At 34.9% G+C, this 12,795-nt stretch overlaps 1 protein-coding gene across 2 annotated transcripts in view; it reads right to left on the bottom strand.

The window, feature by feature from the left end:
* KCNH8 (potassium voltage-gated channel subfamily H member 8) overlaps positions 1 to 12,795 on the bottom strand; it is a 185,274-nt gene that overhangs the window by 86,859 nt on the left and 85,620 nt on the right. Inside the window, exons 4-5 of one of the 2 annotated variants that reach the window (XM_033079300.1) lie at positions 5,254 to 5,384; positions 3,185 to 3,425 (exon numbers count right to left, since the gene is read on the bottom strand). In XM_033079300.1, the coding sequence (XP_032935191.1) occupies positions 3,185 to 3,425; positions 5,254 to 5,384 (372 nt within the window). The remainder of the gene's footprint in view (positions 1 to 3,184; positions 3,426 to 5,253; positions 5,385 to 12,795) is intronic. The other variant, XM_033079308.1, reaches the window with a different exon arrangement.

Here is a 12,795-nt window from a genome sequence, read left to right as displayed (position 1 = left end):
GTAATAGCTCACACCAGATAAAACACTCCGGATATTTTAAATGAATTTTTAAAAATAAATAAGGCTAACAAGCTTTTTTCTACACCTCTTTATGGTTTTTGAGTACATAAGAGAATCAAAAAATTCTAGAACTAAACTAATTCTATTCTATCTTTTCTTAAAGGGAGCAAAAGATTTATTTACGGGGGATGTTAGAGAAGTTTTGCACACATAACAAAGGGAAACACATCATGGAAGTACACTGAATTAAACATCACACAAGTTATCACAGGAAACCTCAAGTGAAAGATTTTCATATAAGGAGACCTAATTATGTTCTTCCTTCATCTTTTTCCCTGCAGATGTCACAAAATGGGCTGTTATTATTGTTTATCTCCTGTCTGTGTTTTAGAGACTTTAAAGGCTAAAGCAGTTAAAAACTCTAGCTAGATGCTTTTCTCATAAATAATTAAATTCATATCAATGCTCTTACTAGTAAGCACCCCAAGTCAGAAGAACACTTCCATCTCTATTTTTATTATGCTTAAGCACAGGTTAACACACATCACAGAATCACAGAATAAACTGAGTTGGAAGGGACCCCCAAGGATCATCAGGTCCAGTTCCTGGCCATCCACAGAACCATCGCTAGGAGTCACACACCATATGCCTGAGAATATAGTCAGCCTTGGATAACACAGCCAAAAACAAAAGATCATCTCAAGTCCAAATGAGTGTTTAGGCAAACTGTGTTAATGAAAGCAATATTACTCCACGTTCTCAGAAATACCAGTAAAATCAAAGTAGATGCACTCTGTTTCTCCAGTGCATGACTACTTTTGTGATACCTCAATCCATGACTACTGTAATGGAAAGTTGTAATGCAACTGAAGATTCTATATCAGACATATCTCCCCACTGCTTTTCTGAGGCAGCAACATCATAAGAAGAATTTTTCTCAACATTTCTCATTGACTTTTCTCAGAGCACATAGATCATCCATCAAAGATGTGCTTGTCAGAGCCACAGTGAAACAAATGCCCAGAAACTTATGCTTAAATTTAAGTACGCTGTCAATCTTACTACTTTCAATATAGTTATACATGTTCTGAGACATATTAATTCAACATTTTAACAGACAAGGGACCATGGAGAGATGATCATAAACACACAATTTTCTTTAAATTCACTGCAGGGATTTAAATGCAGTATGACAATGTCCTGAAAATACTCCATAAACCTTTTCTCAGAGCTGGAGATTTAAATCAGATAATAACTCTAGAAAAAAAAATTATTCTGGGGAAAATTGAGCCATTATTCAACTCTGGGGAGGAATATTGGTATTTTACAGAACAGTGTTTTGGTTACCAGTTACATGATTAGTCAAAGTCTCTTCCAGTGCTCCATGCATATTTCTTTGAATGCATTTAGTTACAGCCAAAATCTGATTGCCTGGACTACAGACCCAAAATTCTAACTGAAAATTATGAAGTAAAATTTACAGAAAATCTTCTTAGCTTAATTGTCTCACTCAGCTATTCTATTAATCATAGCTATGTCTTTGAAGACTCCATATTTCCAGCAAAATATACAACCAGAAAAGTTACACTGAGCAGTTCACCATCTATCTTGTTTTGAATGAACATTTCAGCACATAAATCAGTTAGATACAGATTATACTCTCTTGTGCTTACATTCAAATAAACACACTTATAACACAAACCAGTTATTTACCTATTATCAAAATATTATAACCTTGAGTCTGCTCTTTTTATAGAGTCACCCAGGTACATCAAGTGGGATTATTTGATTTAGTATTCTTAATATAACATTAATGACTGACTAGAGTCATAACCTCACTCTTTTCACACAAGACACAGGAAGATCCTTGATGATTTGCATTACAGAATGCAAGTTTCTTATGACAGTGCCTGAGAATCTTTGAATGTGGATTGTTTGCAGTAATGTGAAAGAGTCCACCAAGATCTAATAGTGAGCATAAAATGGAAAGTTAGACTTTAAGTCTAATGACAAAAAAATGACCAAAGGAGGAAACAAATATTCATCATAACATCTGATTCTTCCATTGGCCATATCACCTGCAGTCTTACTCTCTGCAATAAAGTTGACAGAGAAATGGAGAAATTTTCAAAATTTTTATAAGAAAATCTTCTGAGTGATTGCTTAGTGTCTATGGTGTTTTGATTTTTTAGTTCTCCTAGAGAAGATTGTAATGTTGCTTTTAATATTTGAACTAGCTATATTTTTTCACCAAAAATTAGGGAAGATTAAAGTGGAAAAGAAGTTTCAAACCTGAAAATTATTTTATTGGGTATTTTGTTCTCTTTCTTTCTCAGAACCATCCAAACCCTTTTCATGTTCAAGAAAGACATGCCCAACTTGACTTATTTCTTAAAAATAATACCTTCTCCACTTGCAAGTGATCTGAGTTCTGGTTTGTCAGTATGACAACACTGAGTGGTATCATAATTGTAAAATCTTTGGGAAAAATCTGTTTAACTCTATTCAGGAATTATTTTCAATATTTATAAATTAATTTTAAAAAGATACCACAAAAAATTTAGAAATTTCTTTGGTAAAAAGACATTATTAGATGGTTTCTCTCCTTTTTGATTCTTAAGAAATATAACAAATAAATGGATCACAGAAATAAAAAGTTTAGAGAATGGATCAGACAAACTTGAACCTTCCAAAATCTGTCCCAGTTGCCAAAATAGCATATTTATAGCATATTGATATTGTACATGTGTGTTATTGCACTATGAGTTTTAATCTTACATTGAAATTTAAAAATATCTATTCAGCTTGTGGTCCATAACTCTTGGAAGTGTGAAATAAAAAATAACCCCATAGATTGTGAACAAAACTGCAGCAATTCCAGGGCACATCCCTATACTGGGAAAGTTTTAGGCATCCCCAGGGTGAAACAAGGGGACTTTTTGAAAACAAAAGTCCCTTTAGAGTAACAGCAGAACTACCCAAACCAATTTAAAGTTAAAAAAAAAAAAAAAAAAAAAAAAAAGGTGATCTAAAGTTCAGAAAAAATATCAAGCCATACAGTTAAAATTGATTTTCTTAAAAGTCATGAAAGGGATGATTATTTCCTTTTCTAAAATGTTATTCATTCTGCAAAAACCCTAAATGTCAGAAAAGAGATCCCAAACAACCCCCAAACATATCTTACCAATGATAAAGAGAATTTCCACTGCAATGTCACTGACAGTTGTGCTTCGAGTTGCAGACAGCTCATCATGGCCAATAAAGGAAACATTGTAAGGTACAGTCACAGCAACATAAAACGTTGCCAGTAAAATAAGCCAGTCCCAACCAGCTTTAAAAGTGCTAAAATGCAGCAATATGAATTTGGATTTTTTTGCATCTGAAACTTTGTATTCTGGAAATGCTGGTTTATCTACGAAAACATTCTGAAAAAGAGAAAAAAAATTAAATGAGACAGAACAGCTGTGCGGAGGCTCTTTCAGACTATCTCTAGCCTGGTCCTATGGACTGAACAGCTCCAGTGCTTGGACTACCTCTCCTGGTTTAGTTTCACCTGCAGCAATCCAGTTCATGTGAATGAAAGCAAAACTAGTAGGAATAACTTTTTGATTTTATATAAAATTACACTCCTCATCTAGATCAAACAATCTATCATAACATGGCTTCAAAACTGACTACCTTTGTCACTAGACTAAGTTTTGTCTTGAGCCTATGTCTTACTGCTGTTTTATGCAATCAAGATTTCAGTGTTAAGCTGTCAAAATTGTTCACTTTCACCTTTCATAGCTTTAACAAAAAGCACCTACCCCCCAAAAGCAGCACGTGGGACATGACCTGTCTTGCATTATTTACTAACAAAATTCTTGCTCACTGTTACTGTTCTCCTAGTTAATGCTGTTTCAGCAACAAAGAGACTCCCAAAACAATATTGTGCATTCAGTAAGCTAAGATTACTTCTGATCTTGAAGTTATTCACTATGAAATTAAAAAGAGAAAACCTACATAACCATAGACTTAACTACATTTGCCTTGTCTGTCACAGCCTTTCTCTTTGTGTTTCCTTTGAAATACTGATGTCATTGCCTTCCTTATTCTTGGTTCTTATTAATGAATCTAAGCAGTTGAATTGTCTCTGCTCTTAGAGTCAGCCCATTTTTAAATCATGAAAAAGAAAACATTCCTCATATTATTTCCAATCCATAGCTCCAAAAATTCATGTACTAAAGCTAGTAATTTAGTCATAAAATAAATAATTTAATATGGTAAAATAGCATCTGCAGCAGCGTTTTGATAGTACAGGTAAGTAATCAAAAACTATTTAAGAGTCATTTTCCTAAAAAATATTATCATACAATGAAAATGTCCCTGGAAGACCTGGTCATATTTTGCATAGGTTTTTTTAATGGTTTTTTTTTTCCTGTTTTGTTTTGGTTTGTTTTTGTTTTTGTTTTTTGGGGTTTTTTTGGTTTTTTTTATTATGTTTCTTCAACATAAAACATTTGTAACTTTTAAAAAAAAATAATAATTTTCCAGCATTTAATCTTTTATCTTTTTTCAACATTGAATATTTAAATTCAATGGAAGTGGCTGTATGCACCATTACATATATACCAGTTGAGTATTTTCATGTCATTATTCTATACCAAGGTTTTATACTTTTAATTTGTACTGCACAAAGCAGGAGAGTTATTTTTTCTCATTAACATTTCTTTAGAAGTCATTCTGTTGCTATATTGTTGGTTTGTCTATGGTTTGATTTAGTGTTAGCAGCATTCACAGCACGTTTTGTGAACTTACTCATTAGTTATTTTTACTGGGGGAATAGAGAATTAATTTGGAGACAGAAACATTACCATTACTACTTCAATTAGGAAATGAAAAGATAAATATCACAACATAAAGTTGGAGAAATTCACATGGAAACTTGTCTAAATAAAGTGGCCTTTTAAAGCTTAGAGAACTTGTGGAATCTGAGAAATTTTACAATGTGGCTTTCCGGGCATTAAATGTCTGTTTACAGTATGATTTAATGTACTATCTTGCTATATGGTAACAAACACCACAGTAGGAAGAAATATACTTCAGTGAGAAGCATTCTGATCCTTGTTAATGTAAAATGATGACCAGGATATTTCTGAAGTACCCACTAACCTTTTACAGCACTTTCAAATTTTTTTTTTTTTTTTTAAAGATAGTACAGAATACTTTTTTTTTTTTGGGGGGGGGGGAGGGGAAGAAAAGAATTTTACCTACATTATTAATTTTTAATTTGTTCTTCTCTCTTCTTTGTAGATGTCCAGAGATATGATACAGGACAGCTCTACTCCGTCTACGTGCTGACTCAAAATGCGATCCTGCTCTTCCTCTTCCTTTCCATTTTTCTGCTGAACAGAAGTGAGAGTCCATTAAAGATCAGGAAATAACACTTTAACCTTTGGGACCTGAACTACTGACATTTCAGACATTGGTAGAAATGTAAATATTATACACACCTCTTCTTTTGCTTAATCTTTTGCAGCAAAGAAACAAAATCTCTCTTTCCTGAAGGGCAAATAAAAATCCCTGTAGGGCTTTAATTGTCAAATGCCTTCACACAACTCAGAAGCGAGTAATTGCAACACATGATTTCATAGATAAAATAAATGTACTCTCTATTATTTTGGAAAATAGAGATTACTGATCACTGGGAAGGATATCTAGAAATAACCACTAAAAATATCCTTGAGGTGATCCTATTCTCTCTCTCACCTCAGAGAAAGAAGAAAAATCCCTTGTGGTGTACTTTATAAAACCGAGAGTCTGACTTTCACTAGGCTTCCATTATGTCAGAATATGATAATTTGTAAGCTTGCTCATTAGTAATAACCAATTCTTTCATTCATACATTTATATTTCTTTTCCCACCACATGACCACTGGTAAAAACACTTGATATGTTCCTTGGTGACATGAAACCTATTAAGAGTAAAGACTGAACATTATTTTGGAAAGGTTTGTGGTTTTTACCTCCATTCAGATGTCTGTAATTGTCAATCACGGGAACAAATTTTGTTCTTGCTTATAAAGCAGTAAATTCAAAGTAATTCCAGTCACTCTGATGGAATTACAGTGAATTGATGCCAGAGTAAATGAAAGCAGACTTTTTATGATGTGTCAGGATCAAGAAAAAAAGAAATTATGGGACTAAAGGAAGAAGCCGGCTGTCAAGGAGGTTTAATTAAAGCCAATTGAATGCATACAAATTAAGGAGGAAAAAAAATTAACAAAACACAAAACTAATTAGCAGAGCCAGAAATTAGAAGCAAGCAAAATAGCTACATCTTGAAACCTGCCTAGAAAAGCAAGAAAGATTTGTATTATAGGAGAGTGATGTATTTTTGGCTTAACAGCACAAAACCATACGTAACAAAATGTGTAGGAGCAAAAATTTTCCAAACTACTCAGTAAAGAAGTTTTTGCGTAATTCATCCAAGAGCACTCTCTAGTTGAGGATTTTTTTAACCTGTCAGTAAATAGAAGGGGGAAAAAGAAAAGTAAAATGAAAGAAGGGAAAACCTTTGTATTGCAAAGCCAAATAGCTACTCAAAAGTTGAACGATGCAGATGGAGAGGCCTCATATTTTCCCATCTCCAACACATTGTTGTCAGCTACAATGAAGAAAGACAGAACAAAAATAATTTCTGAAAAATTATTTCAGAAAAGACCCAAATAAATTAATGTTGGTTTTGTTGGGTTTTTTTTGGTTTTTTTAAATCTCTCAATCATCAAACCACTTAAAACTCAAATTTTAAGTCTTAGTTCTGGGTAAGAACAAAGTGCTTATTTCTTTATCTGAGGAAAAATGAACATAAGTCAATTGAATTGTAGAATTGTAGAATTGTCAGTCAATTGAACTGTAGAATTGTTCAGCTATAGTAGCCTGGTACTGTCATATGACATTGAAATTCTCTTTAAAACTATTTACAGGCCTCCCTTTTTGCCCTTTCTCAACCTAAATTGTCAGGTATGAGGCCACTCAGTTTACCCTACTGCATCCAAAAGAAGTCAATAAAATTCAGATCAGCTATGAGGCAGGCTGGGAAAACACTTTTTGACCTTCTGGCCAGCAATGCTTTTGAGATGCTTTAGCTAAAGGCTTAATCCTCAGGCTGTACCATATCTAATACCTATCCTTGTCCTTAGCCCATAGAGCCTGAGGTAGTCCACGCTGACAGATGAAAAGCCTTGGTGATGTGATATGTTGTGAGACTCACACTGAGTTGTGTTCAGAAGGCAGCCCTGGTACCTTCAGGTGGAGTTTCCTTGAGTACTTCCAACATCCCAGGAATACAAGGCCCTCCCAGCATGGAAGGGGATCTCTCTACCTCTGGTCAACCTTGGCAGTCTTCTCTTTACCTCGGCTAGATCATCCATGCCATATTAAATATATTCTTTAAAACCATCCTTTCAGTGGCTATTTGCAGAATAAACAGGCTATGGATACACGATTGCCTGACACAATGGTGTAATACTGCCTTCAGGTTTTCTCCTTATAACTCCTAACCTTAGATGTGCCTTTCTTTCATATTCTGAGCATTGAGCTGAATACTGTCCACAATTCCACCTCTTTCCAGAATGCCGTGAGACTTTGGAAAATGTCGATGTGCACATATTAAGTTATTGTTTCTCTTCTTCCCATATATTTAGCTGCACAGAGTTTCACTTTCTATCCACTCTTTAAATGAGGACAGGTTACTCGTAAGGTTTAAAATTTTATGTGCCAGCAGCCTGATAATTTTTTGCTTTACACAGACTCCATCTTCTCCATCTCTTGTTTCAGTCACTAAAGATGTTATACTCACTAACCTGCTCAGGTTCTGGGACTTGATAAGGCACTTAGAATCATCCCAATTGCATATTTTCACAGCAAGTGACTTCCATCACATGCTGATTACACTATTTGCAAAGGATTAATGCTACCTCTGTGTTAATATTGGAAGTCACTCAACTCCTAGAGACAGGAAAGCATGCATCAATAAGGAAAGCATTACAATAATTATGAAGTAATAATTTTCTTACTAACTGTAAGTGGCAAAAAGGTTTTTATGGCTGTTATTAAAAGTGAAAAAAAAAGAGTTTATTGTGAAGATAAGACACCATCAGAGCACATGTCCGTAGCTTATAACATAAATAAGTGAATGACACTAGTAAATTCTGCTTTCTGTTGTCCCAATGCCTTCAGCAAAGGAAGCAATCCTGAGCCTTAGCAAACTACATTGTTCACCAGGTGTGCCTCTACATACATGTGATTATTTTCTGTAACCTTCCCTCTTTTCTTGTCATACTCAGTTCACAGCTCACTATTCTGGGAGAGACAGCTCATTTTTTATAAACTCACATCTGTTTCTCTCTGGTCCTTCAAAAATTTAGGTACCTGACAGACTTAATTTTTTACTTCTTTCCATGGTTGATTTTAGAAAAAAAAGATCCAAGTATAAAATCAAGCATAAGCTGGAAGTCACTTTAATACAACTGGCTTATTTTTACCCTGTTGTTAAAAACAAAAGGATTCCTCATCTCCCCAAATACAGTGAGAAATCTTGTTGTAGAAAAATCCCCGATTTTGGGATCTATTTCCTGCTGCATCTACACGCGCCTTCCTGTGTAATGGTAATCCCCTCCCCAAGGTAGTTCTTAAAAAGGATGCTTGCAATTTAGTCTTATCTCCCTTTTATCAGAAAAGTGGTAATGCATATTTTAACTCCTACTGCTGTCCTTCTGGTTGTTTTTCTCTCAAATGAAGACAGGTATAGTACCACAACCATCAGACATGACAATTACAAAAGATTTTCTAAGAAAAGAAAATAACGCTGTACCTCTTTGCTAAGCTTAACATTAGCCTCCTAATAACTTAAGACTTCTTACAATTTTTTGAGGGAAGGTTGAAGTAAAAGAAAGCACAATCAAACACAAATGTCTTTATAACTTGTCTTTTCTGTTGTGTTTTTATAACACGAGGCTTCAATAATCCACCTAAGTTTAATAGAAAGTGGAAGCATAACTCTTTTCTTATTCCCATTGGAAAAAAAAAGAAGATCTAGGTATAAATCAGAAATTATAAATCAGAAATATAAACCCTGATAGCTTCTGACAAACTTTCATAAATATATGCTGTCCTAGCAATGCAGAAGAACTGGAAAGTCAGCTTTACTGACTAAATTGACACCAAATGTATGTCGGCTCTCCTTCAAAGCAGTTGATCGAATCCTGGAATAATTTAGGTTGAAAAAAACCCTTAAGATCATCAATTCACAATCACTAATTGGGAATTCCACCACTAAACCATGTCCCCAAGTGCCACTTTGACACATCTTTCAAACACTTTCAGAGGTGGTGACTCAACCACTTCCAGGGGCAGTTCCAAGGGAGTTCCAGGTTGGCCTGTTTCAGGTTTGATAACACTTTTGGTGAAGAATTATTTCCTAAAATCAAGATAGTTAGAGCATAGCATTAGATAGAGTCCAGAATACTTTATGGTTTATAATGATCTCATTCTCTCAGTCAAAGAACGGCTTGTGTTGAAAGAGACCTTAAGGATCATCTAGTTCCAACCTTCCTGCCACGGGCAGGGACACCTTCTACTACACCTGGTTTCTCAAAGCCCAGTCAAACTTGGCCTTGGACACTTCCAGGGATGTAACACTCATAACTTCTCTGTTCCAGTTCTCAGTTGTTCCAATGTCTCCCCACTCTCAAGACTGAGTAACCCTGATATGATCCAGAAGCACTGTCCTCACTCCCTAACAGACAACCTGTGGCATGAGAGAGACCATGAAATGCATATCTTTCCAAATACCAAAATGAACTAACGTGCTCTGGCCAGAATGTTTGCATTTTATTTACAAAGCATGTCTCAGCCTTCGTAATTGTTCCTCGTTCTTCACAGCATTAATTTGTATCTCTTCGAAAGAACTGCTTTCGCTTTTCTCTTCATGCATTAATTAAAACCACTACCTGCAGTTCCCTCTGGTCTGATACATGCCCGACATACTCTTGTATGGAAATATCTCCCAGTCTGATCATGGGTCATTACCACTGAAAATACATTATCATTTTCAATACAAATGTACATTGAAACAAAGTAGAAAATTAAGATCTAGCATTTCATTTATATGACACAGGAAAATCCAAGAGATTTGTCTATGTTTGCCTAAAACATTAAGATAAAGAATGAATAAAAGCAACCTGCACTTTTCAAATTTAACCCAGAGCACAATATACTGGAAGTATGTGAATAAAATAGAGAGGGATGATGTAAAGTAACCTGTGAGTTTAGTTATGGAAACACAGGCACAACTGAGTAACTTTATTGAGATATGGTAGTTCTACCAACAACCAATGTGACAGAGTTATCCTGAAGGCCGTGAGGCTGCAGACCTGAATCTCTGAGCAGTATTTCTGTAGTACAGTAGCCAAGGAAGGACAGGTTCACCACCAGGGACAGGACCATGACTCTTTGCTTTATTTTTTATATTTTCACAAGAATTTTAGCTCCATGCTCAAAATTATATTTCAGTCCCAACTACTCAATTGCCACTGGTGCCCTGCTTGCTTGGTGGGGTTGTTAGGCTTAGGGTAAGATTGATTCAGACACATTGAATATCCTCTTCAAAGAGTGGAAATATAACCATCTCAAGTCATGATGGGCAGTAACCCTGACTGGGCAGAAGTAGGAAAGGTAGTATAGATATAGATCTCTTTAAACACTTTACAAGGAAGAATCTTGAAGAAAAACAGTGAATTCTGGACTCTATAGTGGGTAGTCCCTGTGAAAATTCCTAATGTATTTAACAGTGTAGCATACACTTTTATTAATATATTCCATAATATAATGAGATTACTTCATCTTAGCTATTTTGAGAGCTAAGCCAAGAGTGAGTATGAGGAATAAAAGATAAAATTTTTATTCTACTGGAATTTTACTCAAATGACTAGATAAATTGGCAGAGTAGTTAAGAACTTTTCATTTATTTCACTATTTACAAAATTAAAGTCAATCATGAGATGGAACAGCAAGTAATGCCAACTCCCATCTAAGAAAATTTATCATAGAAATAACATAATTTTGAACGCATAAACTAGATTTCCTTTGGAGCAATAACAACACCAACAACAGAGTAGAACAGGACAAATGGACTCCATTGCCAAAACGTATCCAGATACAGATAGAATTGAAGAAATCTATGATGCTGCTCCATGCACACAGTGGAAGGAACACTGAAAACGCATAGCAATCAGGTTAACACTGTGATTTTTAATCCTGTTTGGACTGTTCCCTACTGAAAAGCAGAGTGGTATATTTTCATAACTGTGTGATGTCTCTATTCTGAAATCAGGCAGGGAAATAAACCTCTCCCATTACCTTTCCTGTGTATATCTTTATGTTGTCACAACCACACAGCTCAATCACACAGAGAGATGTTTTTACCTGGAATATCTTACAAGTATTGAATTGTTCCCTTTTGAACCAGGGTTCACTGAATGATTTGTTAAAGAATTTGTCCACCATTTATTTGTCTTACAATTCTATTTATAAAAGGCTTCCTGTAAGAAGTGCAATAAAGTTTTACAGTCCTTTTAATACATATCTGGAAAAACCCTCATCACTTGCATCATAAGGTAAGGAATACCACAGCAGAAAGTGTGATCTTTGAATAGGCTCCCACGAATAACCCATGTGTAATAAAATAAATACAATTATGTCTACAGGAAACACAATGGTTTTAAATTGTAGCCAGTATCATTGACACAAAACACATTTCATAGGCAGTCATCAAGAAAAAAAAAAACCACCAAGGAAATTCTGAAGGGGAAAACTGGGGTAAAGCAATTCTGAATGAACACAAAATACCCCATTTAAAACCAGATTATATGGAAAGTTGGTATAATTTTTTCTAGGCTTTTAAAAATCTAGCAAATTTGCCATTATTCTTCAGGGGACAGCACACCAGAAGTTGCCAATAAAGAGAAAATTGGTAAAAGTCATATTAATGACAGAATAAAAGCACTACCATGGGCAAGAGGCTGCAGGAGTTTTGTTGGTTGTATGACATGTTCTTTCTGTCAACAACAACAAAAATTCACTGTTCTCTTTAGGGTGGATCCAGCCTAGCCTCTAGTTGCTTTTTAAATTCTGTTAACTGATTAATTGTTTCAATAAGACGTACCTAACACGCATACCAGCTATACACTGTAAACATTGTTACAGAATATGTTTTAAAGGGCAAATTTTACACAGAATCAATGGTATGATTATCATCATTTTAGTATTATGCCTTCAGAGGAAATTCAGCTTTGAACAGAATGAGAAAAGAAGCAATACCAGACATTACTATTAATGTTTATATGAATTAGAAAGACTTTAAACAGCTTATGAGATAAAAATCCTTAACCACATTTTGGTCTGCTGATTCGTCCACTATGGAGGTAAAAAAAGGTGTGATAAAAGAGACACACAAAGCCAAAAGAAAGGTTCTTTCTCCTCTTCCATTTTGGCGGTTGATGGGAGTATACCCCTAAATAAATAAATACCTTTTCCTTTTTAGATGTCTGTATTTGGGTCTATCTCATAAAACTCAGAATTGGGGAAAAATAATTCGAAAAGACATACCTTTCTCCAACTGCTTCCAATAGGTTGAGTTTCAGCTGAAGTGAAATTTACTCTGAAAGTGAATTACTTTGAACTATTTTCTCATCTATTAATACTACTGCCAAAAGCTACAGAACTCTTGTAATGAAGTAAAATATTCCAACTCAA

This window comes from Catharus ustulatus, chromosome 1 (assembly GCF_009819885.2).
Source record: "Catharus ustulatus isolate bCatUst1 chromosome 1, bCatUst1.pri.v2, whole genome shotgun sequence".
Taxonomy (NCBI): domain Eukaryota; kingdom Metazoa; phylum Chordata; class Aves; order Passeriformes; family Turdidae; genus Catharus; species Catharus ustulatus.
The sequence above is the reverse complement of the archived record's forward strand: the minus strand, read 5'-3'. Positions and strand labels throughout refer to the sequence as shown.